The following is a 19,504-nucleotide window of genomic DNA, read 5'->3' as shown; positions in this document are numbered from 1 at the left end:
TTGCATATACAACAAATGTATTCTCCATGAAAAATGGATATAAAACATTCAAAACAACTTTAAAACAATAGGCATGATTTTTTGAGTTTCTGGTTTGAGTTTCTGGTAATTGTAAAAAATTTATTTATTTATTTATTGATTGATTTATTTATTTATTTATTTATTTATTTATTTATATAATTTCTATTATATAAATTTGCCCATTTCAGACAAATGACTACAATGTTTAAACAATAGTAAAATCAGTTTTATCATAATAAATTGGGCATGCAGGATTCCTTGCTAATGTCAACATTACAATTCCTTATTACAAATTTAGGAAAAAACTATTCTCTAAAAGTACATATTAAAAGATACCTATCTGAGAGTTTGTATATAAACAAACACATTCATTCCAGTGGGAAAAAATGTAAAGGAATGCCAGTGAATTGCTGAAATCAATGCGGAATGATTTACGAGTTACCAAATACTTTTCTAGGGGAAATACTGAATTGAAGACTGAACTTTATTTCCTTTGCAGGAATTTTATTATTATAAATGTCTTTAGTTATTTGACATATATCAATAAAGATCGATTTGATCAGAGATTTTAATGATTTTTGTTCTTCTAAGAACAATATTTAAGTCAATATTTTGGACTATTTTGTCATGTATAATCTCACTAATCATATGATATAATCTGATTTGTCATAAATACCTAGACCTATTAGATTTACATATTGTAATACAATGTCCATAACAATCTTTGTTTATGTTAGGTTTCAAACTACAATTAAATATCATAAAAAGCATAAACAAAGATGCTGGAAATGTACATAAACCTCTAATCTTTTTAGCATTCATATCTTTTAATACGATACTATTTCTAACATTTAATAAAATACTTCTAAAAAGGTTAATTTTTATTAATCTGATGCAATGCCTATATTTTATTGTGGACTAAAAGCTTTATGGCCTTTGAGCTTTCCATTTAGAATTTAATCAGTAATTTTTGTTCTGCATTTGTTGAAACTTTAGCAGAGCTTTCTGAACTGGAAAAATTAGCAAAGGATTTCTCTGCAAAGTGCAGCCCTAGGAGATATCAGTGTTTAGAAACGAATGAGCACCAGGCAGCATGACCTGGAAATTATTGTGGCTGCTTTGAACATTTCACTTGTATTCTGAATACATTCAAAAGAAAGGGAACTGAATGTTGAAAAAAAATTGAGGGGATTTTTTTTTCTTATGCCTTCTACACTCATATTCCAGAAGAAAAATGCTCATTTTAGGGGCCTGGAGAGAATATTAGTTTTAGTATTATGAAATGCTTTTAGTAGCCTATTTACTCTTCAGATGTCAGAACAAGCCACTGGGCTTGTTATCTTTTTTCAATTTTTGAAAAAAAAAATCATCTTTAAAATGACACTAAAGCTCTGTGTTAAGAGAGATGAACTATGGCTGGGTTGGAAATCTAAGCCACATGAGGATTGTAGTCCCAGGCTTCCAGCAGACAAAGAGGCTTAAAAATCAATAAGCTGGTATTGATTACAAACCATATTATTATAATTATACCTTCAAGTCAACATTGACTTCTGTTTGCGCCTGGACAAGTGTCTGCAGTTTTTCTGACAGGATTTCAGAATTGGTTCACATCGTGTTCTTTCTAGGGCTGAGAGAGAAGAACTGGCTCAAGGTCACTCAGATTGTTTTGTCTAAGGCGGTCCTGGAATCTCCCAGCTTATTAAGCTTATTACCTAAACTACCACACTAAATCTAGATGAGATGAGATGAGATGATTAAATTCTTCTCTGAAATTTATGTCAATCCTAACTGAGGCCATCCTAATAATACACCCCTGGATTAGGAAGCAGCAGAAGATGACAAACCATTCCAGGTCCTTAAAATACATTACAAGCTCGTTTGTAATACGATACATTTAAAGTTGTACAGAGAGCTAATAAAATAGTTGGTTACCATAAGACACCCAATATACCAACTTCTGTATAACTACCGTATGAAACATTTGAAAAATGGCACCCGTAAGATCTCAGTACTTGGTCAGAATGACAGAAGTGAGAATATGTTTCATTATGGGACCATGGAATAGGGGCAGGGTTTGTGTCATGATACTGCTTTCATTGGTCTTTGCTTTCATCTCCGCCCGCTGCTGTTGAAAAATACCTCTTTGGATAATTTGAAATGATTAATTTAGGTGCTGAGTTATACAAACCATCCTACCTTAAAATATGTATTACTGTTACTAATACATAATTCATGGAGAAGTCTTCAGTGGCAAATGTATTAATTTAGTTGCAAAATTTTGTCCAGGAAGATCATTTGTGCATATAAATATCTCAATGGGCATTACATTTTATTTAAAACATGATCATACTTTTTATTGCTTTTTAAATTTAAATTTTGTCCTTCTCATGCTCTTTCTGTGTACTGATTGTTTATTGTGTGTTTTGTTTTTTGTTTGTTTGTTATTTGATTTTTTTTTTTGTCTGCTACAATTTTCATCATGTAGGCAAAATGCAGGATGGGAATATGGAAAACAGCCAGAATAAAGGTAATGTTCTTTATATCAAGGGAGATTGTTAAAATTACTTCAAATAATATTAGTGAGGTTCAAATTGGGAGTTGGGTTTGGGGTAAATACCAAGTTTTCACAAACTGTCAGTCTTTCCTTCCACTGAAGGTGTGGGTAGGGAAAATGTAGTGAACCGCCCTGAGTCCTTCGGGAGAAGGGCGGTATAGAAATTTAAATAATAAATAAATAATAAAATAAATGAGAAATTTCATCACTAGAAATTAGACTATTTAGAAGCTCCTGCCAGTTTTGTGATGTAAATATTAATGCTATTAGGAAAAAATAATGTATGGTGGATAAGACATAAAAATTACATTCTGAATAGCAAAAGTGCAATCTTATGAAAATGGCCAGATCAGGCATATTTATGTTTTGTATTGTCACAGTAAAAGAAGGTATAGAAAAGCAATTCATCTAAAGCAAGAAGTTTTAAAAATGGTAGAGTTCAAAAAAGTAACTTTTTACAGAAGTATCAAAGAAGTCTATTGCTTGTAGTCATTTAAATCTCTACATTGGAAGGGAAATCCAGATCCTTTGTTAGTCTCTTGGTCCAATTCTTAATACAATGAAAACAAAGAAAATAGTCAGCTAGATCAAGGCACTTTTATCTTCTGCTATTATCAGTGAGAGTTCTTTACTCAGCAAGCTTATAGGAATGTAAAAAATGTTCCTCTCATGTCCTTAATAATTTTATATATTTAACCATGTATATTACTTAGTGAAAGGATTAGCCCTACAGCTGTGATAATCTAGGTCTATATATACAATATAGATATGCACATCCAAACACAAACACAATAATAAACACACACATGCATGCATACAGTCTGGGATTGAAAGACTTGATTGTATATATTCAGTTTCCTGAATTTTTCAGCAAGGATTTGACACAGCAATATTTCCTTTATCATTTGTCTGTTCAAAATATATTATATATAAACATGTATTTAATATATTATGTCTAAATTACCTTTCTTAAACCAAAGAAGAAAATATAAATGAAAGAAAACAGAAATGTTTTAAATTGCATATTATTTTGTTCAGTGTTGATTTGCTTAAAGATTTTAAAGGAAGCCTTCATAGACGTTTGTATATAGGCTATAGATTCAGTCCATCTTCTGACTGTCATGGAGTAAAATTGAAAGTATTTTGAGATATTAAATTTTATTTATTTATTTATAAAATTTGTAGGCCACTCATTTTACCTCAAGTTAACTCGGGGCAGCTTAGAATCATAAAAAATAAAATAAAAAAACTATATAAAGTAAAAACTATATAAAGTAAAAACTATATATAAAGTAAAAACATTAAATTAAATTCTTTTTAATTCATATATAAATGTTGTATAAATTCAAAGCATACTATGAAACACTATAGCATTGTTGGAGAAATGGTAGATTGATGATTATGAAATTGTAAATAAAGCACATTTATTGTAAAAAGTAGTAAAAGTGTATTTTTATTTAATAATGTATGATTACTCAGTCTGTAGCTGAATGCATAGATTAACTGCATAGATTAATTCATCCAGGCTGAAGATAAAGTAGCAAAATATTTTAGATCCAAAGTTCTTTATAGTATGAAGAATCAGTAATGGTTATTTATAATCCTATTACAATTATAATCCTGATTCTTAGCTTTTTTAAGGAATGTATAATCCCCCCAAATACTGCTTTGTATTTAAGCCAAACAGCAGGATGGGGCAGCTGCAATGGAGATGCAGCCACTCAAGAGTGCTGAAGGTGGAGAAGGAGATGATAAAGACAAGAGGAAAGCCAACATGCCTAAGAAAGAGAAATCTGTCCTCCAAGGAAAGCTAACTAAATTGGCTGTCCAAATAGGCAAAGCAGGTAAGTTGCACACTGATATTGTATATATATTAAGTGAAAAACTGTATTAGAGTAGTGTTCTCAGTTTTGATGTTAGATTTCTAACATCAGTTTGTAGAAAACTGCCCTAGAAAATTTGAGAGAGCAATACATCAACACTCTAACGTACTATTAATTCACGTGCGCTGCTAAATCAAAGTATATTTGTTTGGTTTTGTAAAGAATAAATATAGTTTGTAATTTTCATGATGTGTACGTTCAAACAACTTTGGTTTATTAATCACCATCAAACCACAATTTACAAGAAACCTATTCTTACTGTCAATAATAGAAAAAAAAATCAATCTCCTCCTCCCCATTGCATCTGGAATCTGCAGTTATAATTCTAACCATTCTAACATTTTATCTTTTACTGTTGCACAAAAATGGATCAAATTAGCAATTGACCATAGCAGGGATTTGCAACCTGTCCCAAATTTGAAATACCCCTTTTCTGCTCAAAACAGGTTGTTCCAAATTCAAAGCAATTCAAATATGAAACAACTCACACTATGAAATGAAACTCAGTTCAAAGAAATAATAAAAATCTTGAAGGCAGCATGAAAACATCAATACCCCATTTGATATGAGCATAGCATTTTTCTCCAATTGTGTATTGAATATATCAGTGTTCTTAAATTGAATAGAATAGAATAGAATAGAATTTTTATTGGCCAAGTGTGATTGGACACACAAGGAATTTGTCTTGGTGCATATGCTCTCAGTGTACATAAAAGAAAAGATACGTTCATTAAGGTACAACATTTACAACACAATTGATGATCAATATATCAATATAAATCATAAGGATTGCCAGCAACAAGTTATAGTCATACAGTCATAAGTGGAAAGAGATTGGTGATGGGAACTATGAAACGATTAATAGTAGTGCAGATTCAGTAAATAGTCTGACAGTGTTGAGGGAATTATTTGTTTAGCAGAGTGATGGCCTTCGGGAAAAAACTTTTCTTGTGTCTAGTTGTTCTGGTGTGCAGTGCTCTATAGCGTCGTTTTGAGGGTAGGAGTTGAAACAGTTTATGTCCAGGATGCGAGGGATCTGCAAATATTTTCACGGCCCTCTTCTTGATTCGTGCAGTATACAGGTCCTCAGTGGAAGGCAGGTTGGTAGCAATTATTTTTTCTGCAGTTCTAATTATCCTTTGGAGTCTGTGTTTTCTTGTTGGGTTGCAGAACCGAACCAGACAGTTATAGAGGTGCAAATGACAGACTCAATAATTCCTCTGTAGAATTGGATCAGCAGCTCCTTGGGCAGTTTGAGCTTACTGAGTTGGCGAGAAAGAACAGTCTTTGTTGTCCTTTTTTAATGATGTTTTTGATGTTAGCTGTCCATTTGAGATCTTGCGATATGATAGAACCCAGAAATTTGAAGGTTTCTACTGTTGATACTGTGTTGTCAAGTATTGTGAGAGGTGGAAGTATGGAAGGGTTTCTCCTAAAGTCTACCACCATTTCTACAGTTTTGAGTGTGTTCAGTTCCAGATTGTTTTGGTTGCACCACAAGGCTAGTCGTTCGACCTCTCGTCTATATGCGGATTCGTCATTGTCTCGAATGAGACCAATCACTGTTGTGTCATCTGCGAACTTCAGTAGCTTAACAGATGGATCATTGGAGATGCAGTCATTGGTATACAGAGAGAAGAGAAGTGGGGAGAGCACACAGCCTTGGGGGGCCCCTGTGCTAATTGTACAGGTATTTGATGTGATCTTGCTTAGCTTCACCTGCTGCTTCCTGTTTGTTTAAATTTAGGTACTGTGCACTTTTAAAGAGACACTGTGCCAAGTATATATAGTGGAAGAGACTTTAAAATTTTTGAACTATGCTAGTTATAATAAACCTTTATTCCTATATTCTTGGTAATGTTATGACATTTCAGTGACCCATCAATGTGTATATCCAACAGTGTCCTCTTTATTTCTACAAATTAACACATCTTCCATCTGAAGCTTGAAATGACTAGAGTAATTTGGTTTAAATTTAGCAGTTTGTATGTCACTTTGAATATAAATATGCAAGCTAATTACATGCTTTGTTGAAAAATGTGTATGATTAAAGTACAAAGACAGAAGGTGCTGTAAGAAGGTTAACATTCTGATAATGAGTAGATAAAAACCATTTATTTTCTTTCTATATTAAACTATTATTTTTTTTCTATATATTTCTATATATTGGAATATACCTGTTTGTGATACATTCAGGAGATGAAGATATAATTAGAATAGGTGCAAGCAAATTGACATATGCCAGTAGAGCTGCATGCCATTGACAATTTAATATAAAGTGTTAGGAGAAGGAAGGCAATTCACCTATTTCCATACAAGTCATGTAGCATTCCAGCATTTGATAATTCATCATTGTTAAGAATGTGGGAATTGGATCACCAAAAAAAATATTCACTGTGTTTGAAAGCTGTGCCCCAAATTCCAAATTATTGAAGGAAATCCAAAGGGAAATTTCTCATCCACTTTTCTAATAATTTTCCTTACTGAAATTCCTGATGGCTATTTCAATCTTCGTGCTTAACCCTAAAAATCTCTGACATCTGAAATCAGTTACATAACTAAATTCACCTTTCTTGTCCTTGTTTTTCTTCCATTTTATAGGTATTTATAACCTTCCCCATAACCCTTCCTCTAGAACAGGGGTGTAAAACTCATGTCATCACAGTGTTGTCATGTGACGTATTGCGACTCCCCCCCCACTTCGCTAAACTGGGTGTGGATGTGCCCAGCGTGTGACACATCCATCCTGAGGGCCACGAGTTTGACAGCCCTGCTCTAGAACCTTATCTTTCTTTTCCCCATTGCCTTTTTAACACAAAAAAATCCCCTCCAAGAATAAGAGAAAAGTATTATAGCATTGATGGAATTATTTTATACTAAAGGCTTAAACTGTTGTGTCTTCTGATATCCCAAAGAAAGACTAGCAAATTACTTGGATTTATCCAATCTGACATCATTTATTTGTTTGTTTGTTTGCAGTTCATGTTGTAACAAAATGGCTCTGGGCATCTCTGTCATTCATATGTCTTAGACTAGGAAGGTTCTATTCTGATGTAATATATAAAAGAGCAGATTTTATTTTTGAAAATAGGATTGTTACATCACACACAAAAATTACTTTTACAATAAATATATATATATATATATATTTGTCTCTTCCAGGTTTGGTAATGTCAGCAATCACTGTCATCATTTTAGTACTATACTTTACTATTGAAAACTTTGTTGTCAAGAAGAAGCCATGGCTGCCTGAATGCACACCTGTATATGTTCAGTATTTTGTCAAGTTCTTCATTATTGGTGTGACTGTGCTTGTAGTTGCTGTTCCAGAAGGACTTCCGCTGGCAGTTACCATCTCCCTTGCTTATTCTGTAAAAGTAAGTAGTAGTCTCAAAACTTATATATATATATATATATTTGTTTTCTGAGGTTTTCGCGGGTGTTTGTATGTAGGTCTTTGGTTATTCGGGTTTTCTCCCGCGTAAAATTGGAAGTGTCTTGGCGACGTTTCGATGAAGTCTCATTCGTCATCTTCAGGCTTCAGCTTCGTGCTTCTGGGAGCAATTTAAAAAAAAAACCTTATGCACAGTTCTTTCTGGATCATGTTAAAGGGTAAGAAAAAGGTTTCTTCTGTCTAATTGTGCACAATTCTAGGGGGCAGTGCTCATTTTCATTTTTTAGCCAAAGAAGCCAGCATTGTCTGAAGAGATTTTCAAGGTCATTTGGCCAGCATGAATATATGGTGAGGTGCATGGAATGCTGTTACCTTCCCACTGAAGTGATACCTATTGATCTACTTGCCTTTGCATGTTTCAAACTGCTAGGTGGGCAGGAGCTGGGGCAAGTAATGGGACAACACTCAGGTTTCAAATCCGGATTATCAGCTTTCCATCTGACAAGCTCAACTTCTTTAACCACTGGGCCATCATGCCCCCCCCCTTAGGATAATGTTATTTGCCAGTAAATTTTTCAGAACGATGATATTTTGTTAGTAAATTAAACTAAACTATATTTATGTACTTGGTTGGAACCAGGAGCTAGTCTTAAATATTTAAGGGCAAAGAAGTGATAATGAAGATTTTCATTAGGAGAATAAGGCTGTATTACGTTACCTATTTACAGAGCTACGATTTTTAATGGGATTATGGAAGTTGTATGCACTTGCTATTGTGATGAGCACACTTTGTACTCTATCATTGCCATTAACTGTTAGTGAAGATCCTACAGAGATTTTTGGGAGTAGGTGAGAGGGAGGACAATTTGTTTTGAATGCTGGAGTGTCTCCGGTTCTTTGATGCATTTTATTTCATAAAAAGGTGCACAATGGCCAATGTTTGCTTGATTTTTCTAATGTGTTCAGAAAATAGTCAGATTTTTCTTCAAGGTTTCTAAGGACCAAAACTCTTTTGTTCTTCAGGCTATTTTTTTCTCTCTAAGACAATGTGGCATGAAAGATTGTGATAGAAGATAATTCAATATCAGGCCAGTTTCATAGCCCAGTTCTGACCATAAGAAAAGCTTAAGGACACTGTTTCTGCCCATTAACAATTTCACTCTGGGTTCTTTAGTTTATTTTGGGATAGATAGTAATAGTAACAGAGTAACAGAATTGGAATGGACCCTGCAGGTTTTCTAGTCCAGCTTCTCTGTTTAAAAGACCTTATACCATTCTGGATAAACAGATGTCCAATCTCTTCTTAAAACTCTCCAATGATAGAGTACCCACAACCTGGAAGCTGTTGTTTTTTTAAATTTATATCCCGCCCTTCTCCGAAGACTCAGGGCGGCTTGCACTGTGTTAAGCAATAGTCTTCATCCATTTGTATATTATATACAAAGTCAACTTTTATTGCCCCTAACAATCTGGGTCCTCATTTTACCTACCTTACAAAGGATGGAAGGCTGAGTCAACCTTGGGCCTGGTGGGACTTGAACTTGCAGTAATTGCAAGCAGCTGTGTTAATAACAGACAGACTTAGTCTGCTGAGCCACCAGAGGCCTGGTTTCACTGGTTAATTGTACAAAAGAGGCTTTTTAAAGAAGCATTTTTTTTTTAAAAAATCAGTATTGTAAATGCTATATGACTGTTTAACTTGGTGGTTTTGATGTAAAGTTATAATCAAGTGAGTAGGGGAGAAAAAAGGGCAGCTGACACAATTTTCAACATTAAGTAAAAATTTAAGATATAGTTGCTTTGGATAGAGCAACTTTCTTTTGCTTACAATGCAGGTTTTCTGACATGTATATTATATGCAAGGTTGGATCTGGATTTTTTTGGGCTTACAGAAAAGTTGGCTGAAAGGCAATATAGTCATGAAATATCTGAAGGGAGTGTAATTACTGCCCCAAAGAGCAGGACCGGGACCACTGGGTTAAAATATCAGTGAAGGAGATTCAGGCTAGGCCCCAAGAGGAACTTCCAATCTGTATAAGCTGTATAAGCCAATGATGCAGATAGCCTCATAAAGTTTCATGCTGTCTTCCAATTATGCCTGATCCTGGATGGGAGAGCTTTGCTCATGGTCACTCATGCCTTAATTACTTCCCGAGTAGATTATTGCAATTCACTTTATATGGAACTACCCTTGAGCAGGTTCCAGAAGCTGCCGCTGTTACAGAATGCAGTGGCCTAGGCAATTATATGCGCTTCCCAATCAGTGCATATTACATCTCTGTTCTACAAGCTGCATCAGATGCCAGCGTGCTTCCAGGTTCAATTCAAGATATAAAGCCCTTCAAGGCATGGTCCCAGGTAATAGGGAGCACCTCTCTCCTATTATGTCTAACCATCCATTAGGTCTGGCATGAAAGGCATGCTATGTCTCCTTTCTAACAAGGACTGCCATCTTTTCTATCTCTTTTGGAACATCACTTCCCCAGAGATTAGGTTGTCCCTGACCTTGCTGGCTTTCCACAAATCTGAAAGAAATGATTGTATGCTTAGGAATTCAGATGAGTGGCAGAGCCTGTGCAATGCTTGCATTGATTTGTTGCTGGTTGTTTTGTTTTTTAACTTAACTTTTAACTGTTTTGTTTTTAACCGCTAATTATGCATACAATATTATTTCTAACGTCTTATATTGTTCCAAGGTGTTTCTATTTGCTCTTAATCACCCAGAATCAGGAATAGGAGATGGGTAGCCATATAAATTGAAATAACAAACAAATAATGAGTCCTCTGTCACCAGAAGTCTTCAAATAGAATCTGGATGATCATCTATCAGAAATACTCTAGTACAATGTTTCTTATCCTTGCCAACTTTAAGACATTGGACTTCAACTCCCAGAATTATTATTATTATTTTTGTTTACATTTATACCCCGCCCTTCTCCGAAGACTCAGGGCGGCTTACAATGTATAAGGCAATAGTCTCATTCTATTTGTATATTTTTTTTTACAAAGTCAACTTATTGCCCCCCCAACAATCTGGGTCCTCATTTTACCTACCTTATAAAGGGTGGAAGGCTGAGTCAACCTTGGGCCGGGCTCGAACCTGCAGTAATTGCAGGCTCTGTGTTCTAATAACAGGCTTCTCTACTGCCTGAGCTATCCCGGCCCCTAAGAATTCCCCAGCAAGCACTAAGCAATTTGAATCAATGACCTCTGAAGCTCTTCCAACTCTATGATACTATGAGGTGGTTGACAAGTTGTGGCAGGAAGCATACGATGTCGAGTCATGGAATATATTGTTGTTGTTGTTATACAGTATTATTACTTTTAGTGACTGCCTGTGCATATACCTTTAAACTAAGCATATACCTTTAAACTAAGAGAGAGAGAGAGATGAAAATTTCTGAAGGTACATTCTGATCTGAGGCTTTTTTTTCTTTACAGAACAACCTGCTAAATTAATATTATGCCAGCTGCTGTCTCTATTCATTCTTGTACTTTATTTGATTTGTCTTTGCTAAGTAGTTTGACATAAGCAGGCTCTCAGGTCTGTGCAGCAAAACCTTTGAAATATTATTTGATCCCTGTACTGGTGTCAACATTCTGTTAGCGCTAGAAATCCTAACTTTCCAATTCAATGAATCTAAAATTTATTGAGCTGGTAGCATGCAATCATGCTGAAGAGGGAGATGAAAAAGTCAACCCAGGTTGCTTTAAAAATAGATCCCTTACTTGGAATTCAAAAGAAGAGAATTGAAAATAGAACTGACAATGCATTAGTGCCATTATGTAAAATTATGAGGAGACTGTAATTGGAATTCTATGTACAGTTTTGGTTGTGCACATGGAAAAAAACACCCTAGAGCTAGATAAAGTACAAAAAAGGATACATAAAATGATGGGTTATCATCTGGGGTTTTCCCTAGATACTATCTAATGGAGATACATAAAATAAGGCACAATATGGAAAATCTGGATAGAGATAATTTTTTCTTTTTTTTGGAAGTTAGAATTCAGGGTTATTCTCTGATATGAATGCAAGGAGATATAGTAAAAGGTTACTGTAAGATTACATAATAGAGTTACACTATCAAAATTGTTAGCATCTGATCTAACGTCCACCAATTTAGACTTTTAGATAATGCAGGACAAAGGCCAGAGTGTGGTTAATATTACTTTGCATGGAGTCCCATTTAAAATCTGATCAATTTACTAATCCTTACCTAATTTCCCATTTTAATTCCTTAATGACTTGTTCTGACCTCTTTGGTTCCTATTCTCAAGCTTCTTCAGTTGTGCGGCATTCCTTTGGTAGAATTGAGTACATCTCCTTTCCTTTTCTTTCTGTATTATGTTCATAATTTTTATTAATATTTGTTGTGGGTTGCATGTACTTAATTCCAGGGCATCATGAGGCCAACCGTTGGAGAAAGGTTATTAAATTAATAATGTTGGCAAAGGAACAATTTTCATTAGAAACCGTCCACATAAAATTTAATACTCCAGTGAAGACTGTTATTCACTGGAAAGAATAAAAAAGGTCATGATTATTTATTGAAACTTTATGGCAATGAATAGGTAGCCATTTTATGTCTTTCTGTTTACAATATTGTAGAATTCTTTGCCTCATATTCTTGAAAAGTTTCAAAATCATCTTATTTTTTTATTTGTTTGTTTGTTTATTTAATTTTGTTTATTTAATTTTATTTATTTACTTACTTACTTACTTATAAAATTTATGTGCCGCCCATCTCACTGTCAAGTGGCTCTTGGCATATGGTATATATGAGTCTTATTAATTTCACAGTTTCAGGAAGTGAATGCAAATGAATTTGTGTACTTGAGCATATATAAATGTTATCAATAATAAATATAATTTGATGAATAGTAACACATTGTTTTAATTTATATAAAGTTATTTTCTTATACTTTCTTATACACTATTTTATAAAATTTAAAAATACAATTATTTTTAAATAATTCTATAATAATAAAATATCTATCTCTATGCTTTCCCTTTCAGAAAATGATGAAAGATAACAACCTGGTCCGTCACTTAGATGCATGTGAGACTATGGGAAATGCTACAGCCATCTGCTCTGATAAAACAGGGACATTAACAACTAACCGAATGACAGTAGTACAAGCCTTTATTGGAGATGTCCATTACAAAGAGATCCCTGACCCAGATTCTATTCCAGCCAAAACAATGGATTTGCTGGTTAATTCAATTGCCATCAACAGTGCTTACACTACAAAGATTCTGGTGAGTCGATCATATTCAAAAACAAAAGGCTGTAAGAAAAGGCATGAATATTGGCTTGGGAAACTCTAGTACTTAAAAACTTCATTTAAGAGGTTACCTCATCTTTTTTTTAAAATGGCGGAGTAATGTAATAATCAACAGCTTGACAAAAAGGCATTGGTATGCCCTCTCTTTTGTCTATGTCTCTGTCTCTATACCAATAAATATCACATGTATTTTGTAATTTACCAGCAGATAACCTCACTGTATTTAGTGTCTATTTTTTTCTGAGTAAGTATAATAATTAATTTTTTAATTAAAGACGAATTTCAAAAGATGGAAGAAGTTGCCTTCTGTATTTTTGGTGCTTTATCATAATCCAGAAATTTTTGTTTAGGAAAATTTTTAGTTGGCTACAGATCACAACAGCAGTAATAACATAATTTTCAACCCTAAACCCAGAGACAATACTGAGAAATCCAGTTGAGTTCAATCCTTTATTTGCTTACATCTAATGGACAGAATCTTGTCAGATTAAAGCCACAGCCTTCTAACCTGCTAGATATACCCCCAACCTCTTCCCTCTTCCCTCATCCAACTCAAGATTGCTCAGGCTCTTAATCAGGGCCTCTCTTTGGGAAAGATATGTGATGCCAAAACTCTTTCCCAGTTGCTCCTCAATGTGCAGATTCTGTCGCAATAGTATTTATACTGAACTTTCTGTTGTATGACTTGTACTACTCACTAGAGTGATATCCATTTTTCCAAGAGGTTCCCCATGGTATATATACTATTTTGCTCTTGAATTTCCCCCTCACAATAATAGTTGCATGGAGGAGATTGCACTGAAAGAGAATTGTGACTTAACCCTGAGAATTACATTAGTATTATTCCACTTAGGGCAGATATTCAAACTGAGCATGAAAGGCAGTGGTCTGCCTAACATATCATTAGGAAACATGATGACATAATAGAAACTCATATCCAATTAGATTTGGCTAAATATTGACAGCCAGGGCAAAGAATTCCTTCTATTGTTGGAATGATATTGTGAGACTAAATAATATGTCCCGCTTGCCACGTGTCACTGTCAATTTCATTGCCAGGGAGAATTGCCTGGAAAGATTTTTGTCCCAAATGAAATTCAATCTCATGTAAATTTTGCACAACCAATTAGGTAAAATGTCTTTGAGAACAGATTTTAAGCATGGTTCAATGGGTATCGCATATACACTCTGCACCAGTTAATTAATAAGACAAAATTGATGGGCCGGGGGGTGGGAAATAGATCTTCTTGAAGCAAAACAAGGAGAAAATGGGTCATTTGTCAACAACTGTAGGATTACAGCGTTATTTGCATTACATCACCTGTTATATAAAATATCATGCAAGCATTATATTTGTATGAAATAGATTCCTCACTGGATGCTAATGTTAAATTTAGAATGAAGTGTCAGTCTATACTGTCAACTGTCTGGTTTTGCCAGAATGAAACTATTATTTTCAAGCATGCTGAAATGCTGCTCTTTATGAAGAAGCGATTTATTATTCGGTTTGTTAGATTGCTCTCCTGAGGGACTTATTGGAATTCCCCCTTTGTGCTGCTCATGCAACAGCAGTCCTATGAGATAGGCTGGGCTGAGGAAGATTAACCCAGTGAATTTACTGTTAGCGTTTAAGTTGGATTTGAATCAGGGGATTTGTATCAGAACCTAGGCCTATCCGTTAATCACCATACCATGGAGGTTTTCGTTGTGAAAGAGGACTTGAATCAAATGTAAGATTACTGGTTAAGACTAGTGCGGAAGTAGGTGAACTAGATGAGTTTCCCTCTGTGCTGGGCAGCAGGGCATTCCAAACAGCATATTTCTACTTCTGCAGAGACTCTGGAAAATAATTGGGGTTGCAGATGCCACCTCAATACTCTGTTACTACACTTTGAGAACTTCTTTTGGTGCCAATCTGCCATCAAGTCTAGGGCCCAGATGGGTGGGGAGTATGCTTCAGTGAAATGAAAGTTCACCATTCCTTTCCAAGCACAGTCTCAAGGTCAACTGCTTGGGAACGGAGCACAGCTGCGTTCCTCAGGAGACCGTTCTAAATATATATTTTTTAAATTTGATTGGACACGAGGGGACAAACTATGGGAGGCACCCTCAGGAGGGAAAAGTTACACTTAGGATTTGGGTACACAAATTTCAGCCCTGGCTTTGCACTACTGTATTTCACTTGGCTTCTAGTAGCTATACCTTTCTCAACCTGAGAAAATTTTTATACCAACATTGTTGTGTGTTGTTCTAGTTCTTTGTGTTGTACAATTGTTTTAATTTGCTTTGTCCAAATTTCAGATATACTACAATAATTACAGCTATAAAAGAGTAAAATAAATAATACTTACTGTTGAACACCAATAGCAGATCGGTGCTGTTAGTGAAAAATATCCCTTATCACTACTACTGTGACTCCAAAGAGCATAAAAGCCTCTATACTAGATGATAAATGAACATTAAACATATTCCTATTTGGCATCTCTAATCAAGTTCACCTTCATTATCCATCATAATAGATATCCATCATACCATTCATTCTCAATGTAAGGATTGTTATGCTGAAAAGCAGAGAAATGAAATAAGAGAATTGAACAAAGGCATGAGTTAATAAAAAGAAACATAGCTAAATCTATTTTGCATCAATAGCAATCTTTAAAACTCAGTGCCTTTTTATTGTTACAAACATTTCTGGGCATAGAATTTGTTTCTTTTATTTGTATAGTTTGCTTGCAGTTATTTTCTTCTATTTATCACTCATAGTCCCTTTTCCTTTATCATTCTACTAAACATAATTTTCATACTTAGCCACAATATTGCCAAAACAAAAAAATGTGATATAATGAGATAAACTGTCTGTTCATGTTTACATCATGATGATGCATGCAAGTGGCAGAATTTGGATTGTGATACAGATGCTATTTGCCTTGCCTGCCTCCTCTGTGAATGTACTTGACATGCATTTAAAAAACCCACATGGGATTTTAAGGGAGTGTAGAGTTGAAATCAATTTGTTGCCACATAGTAAAAATATTTATTTATTTATTTATTTATTTTGTCACAACATCATACAAAAAGATTATATAGTATATACACATATAAACATATATAGGAAGAAGAAAAGAAAAACAATAGGACAGGAACGGTAGGCACGTTTGTGCGCTTATGCATGCCCCTTATGGTCCTCTTAGGAATGGGGTGAGGTCAATAGTAGAAAGTTTTTGGTTAAAGCTTTTAGGATTATGGGAAGAGACCACAGAGTCAGGTAAAGTATTCCAAGCACTGATGATTCTGTTGCAGAAGTCATATTTTCTGCAATCTAGATTAAAGCGGTTTACATTAAGTTTAAATCTATTGGTTGCCCTTGTATTATTGCAATTAAAGCTGAAGTAGTCTTTGACAGGAAGGACATTACAATAGATGATTCTGTGAGTTAAACTTAGGTCTTGTCGAAGGCGACGGAGTTCCAAGTTTTCTAAGCCTAGGATTTCAAGTCTGGTGGGATAAGGTATTTTGTTGTTTTCAGAGGAATGGAGAACTCTTCTTGTAAAATATTTCTGGACACGTTCAATTGTATTGATGTCAGAGATGTGGTGAGGGTTCCAAACAGGTGAGCTGTATTCTAGAATTGGTCTAGCAAATGTTTTATATGCTCTGGTTAGTAGTGTGGTGTTTCTGGAAAAGAAGCTACGCAAAATTAGGTTTACAACTCTTAGAGCTTTTTTTGCTATGTAGTTGCAGTGGGCTTTGGCACTTAGATCATTTGACATGAAGACTCCAAGGTCTTTAACGGGATGGGGGTCGTCTGTAAGGTAATGTCCATCTAGTATGTACTTAGTTTTAGGGTTCTTTTTTCCTATATGTAAGACTGAGCATTTGCTGGTTGAAATTTGGAGCTGCCAATTTTTAGACCAAGCGGTTAGATGGTCAAGGTCGTTTTGAATTATAGAAGTGTTATCTGTGGTGTTAAATAGTTTGACATCGTCAGCAAAGAGAACACAATTACTTGAGATATGGTCACAAAGATCATTAATGTATAGAATAAAGAGTGTTGGTCCAAGGACGCTGCCTTGAGGAACGCCACTCTTGACAGGAACAGGATTTGATAAAGCATTGCCAATTTTGACCACTTGTTGTCTGTTAGACAGAAAAGCAGATATCCATTTGTGGAGGGGTCCTGAGATGCCATAGGATGTTAGTTTAAGGAGAAGTTTATCGTGTACTACTGAGTCAAAAGCTTTGCAGAAGTCTATGTAGATTGCATCTATTGATTTGCCTTGATCTAGATTTGAAGTCCATATGTTTTTGCAGTGGAGAAGTTGTAAGTTACATGATAACTTTTTCCTGAAACCAAATTGTTTGTTGGAGAGTAGGTTGTTAGTTTCTAAGTGTGAGGTAATGGATTGGTTGATGATAGATTCCATGACTTTGCAGGTGACGCAGCAAAGGGAGATCGGTCTGTAGTTTTCGACTAAGCTGGGGTCTCCTTTTTTGAAGATGGGGATGACTGTGGCTAGTGACCATAGTTTGGGAAGAGAACTGGTAGTGAAAGCTTTATCAAAGATAATACTTAGGGGTTCAGCTATATTAATGGAAAGTTTTTTTAAGAAATATGCACATAGTCCATCAGGTCCAATAGAAAGCGATGGTTTTAAGTTGTGAAGAGCTTTACCAACATTGTCTTCTGTGAAATCTATATGAGTTAAATCATCATAGTCATTGCTGGTTCGTTTGTGGAATGTTGGATATGTGTTATCGGAGTTTACAAAAACTGAGCCAAAGAAAATGTTGAAGAGGTTTGCTTTGACTGTTTCGTCATTGCATTCTTTGTTGTTAGAATCTTTTAGTGGTGGGATGGATCTTGAGTCTTTAAGTTTATTGTTGACAAAATTATAAAAGGCACGATTAGCCCCCTCACTTCCGTGTTTCTGCATGTTGTTGAAAATGGTTTCTTCTGAGTGTACACTCAGGATTTTAATAGGTTAGTTGATAGGGCAAGTGGATATATTATTCCTTCCTTTACTTGTAATAATCTTAGTATTTAGTCTCTTTAAGTGTAATCTTCATTCCTTCTAAATCCTTCTGATTGCCTTGAGTGTCAAATCATTTAAGACACATACTGTTGTTTTTTAAAACACAATTTAAAACAAAAGGAATATCTGATGGAGAGGATTTTTACAATTAATTCCAAAATCTTATTTCAAATCCAAGGCCGTTTGTAACTTTCCAAAATCAAAATTCCAAAAAAATTCAAAATCAAAATTCTAACCACCTTTTGCAGGTTATTTCAAGAGAATTTTAAGTGTTTAAACGTATATTTTTAAACATCTTTTGCTAAGGATTGAAGAAAAGTTACCCAATGCTTTAAATCTTGTCGATCCAAAAGTTCCTAATACCCAAAAAGCAGCTAACAAGGAATTGATTAGAAAAGAAAGGATGCAAACCCAGTGTCATGTCCCAGAGATCTAAACCTGCTGCAGACCACTGTTCCTCTCATGAGGAGCAACTGTCTGAAGCACTTGTGGTTGATCTCAAGTCCTCATTGTCTGGAGAGGAATTAGAAAGAGCTGATCTGCTCATCGTTCACTGCAGCCTTTAATTTGCCACTTCTTCCTCTGAAGTCTTATAGTTCACTATTTTTTCCCTGGAGTGAAAAGGATTTGTTTATAGATAATAGATGGGATATACTGTAGGAAAATCATTCTTTATATTTTAAGAAAAAGTGACAAGTTACTAAACTTGTATGTATGTGCTATGATGAAGGGGGAAGTCATCTTTCTCTCTCTCTCTCATATATGTATATATGTATACATATATATACATATATACATATATACATACATATATACATATACATATATATATATATACATACATACATACATACATACATACATACATACATACATACATATATATGTAGGTCTTTGGTTATTCAGGTTTTCTCCTGCGTAAAATTGGAGGTGTCTTGGCGACGTTTCGATGAAGTCTCATTCGTCATCTTCAGGCTTCAGCTTCGTGCTTCGTGCTATTCGGTTCTTTTCCTGTGTAAGGTTGAGAGTATCTTGGTGACATTTCGACGAGGTCTCACTCATCATCTTCAGGCTGGTGCTTTCGGCTTCGTGCTTGTGTGAGCAAAGTGTGGTCGGAGCTGCCGTCTTTATAAATACTGGGGTGTGTGTGTGTGTGTTTGTGTAGTGTTGGCACTCCACACACCCCCACCAACACTCCACACACAGCCTCACCAGTATTTATAGAGAGACGGCAGCTCCGACCACGCTTTGCTCACACAAGCACGAAGCCGAAAGCACCAGCCTGAGTGAGACCTTGTCTAAACGTCGCCAAGATACTCTCAACCTTACA

General features: G+C 35.1%; 1 protein-coding gene across 3 annotated transcripts in view; it reads left to right on the top strand.

The window, feature by feature from the left end:
• The window catches only part of ATP2B2 (ATPase plasma membrane Ca2+ transporting 2), a 272,273-nt gene that overhangs the window by 185,692 nt on the left and 67,077 nt on the right, over positions 1–19,504 (top strand). For all 3 annotated transcript variants that reach the window (XM_058166189.1, XM_058166188.1, XM_058166190.1), the window contains 4 exons: positions 2,507–2,548; positions 4,255–4,419; positions 7,621–7,835; positions 12,873–13,115. In XM_058166189.1, coding sequence (XP_058022172.1) covers positions 2,507–2,548; positions 4,255–4,419; positions 7,621–7,835; positions 12,873–13,115 — 665 coding nt within the window. The remainder of the gene's footprint in view (positions 1–2,506; positions 2,549–4,254; positions 4,420–7,620; positions 7,836–12,872; positions 13,116–19,504) is intronic.

This window comes from Ahaetulla prasina, chromosome 2 (assembly GCF_028640845.1).
Source record: "Ahaetulla prasina isolate Xishuangbanna chromosome 2, ASM2864084v1, whole genome shotgun sequence".
Lineage (NCBI taxonomy): Eukaryota > Metazoa > Chordata > Lepidosauria > Squamata > Colubridae > Ahaetulla > Ahaetulla prasina.
Note: the sequence above shows the minus strand (reverse complement) of the source record. Positions and strands in the feature narration are given on the sequence as shown.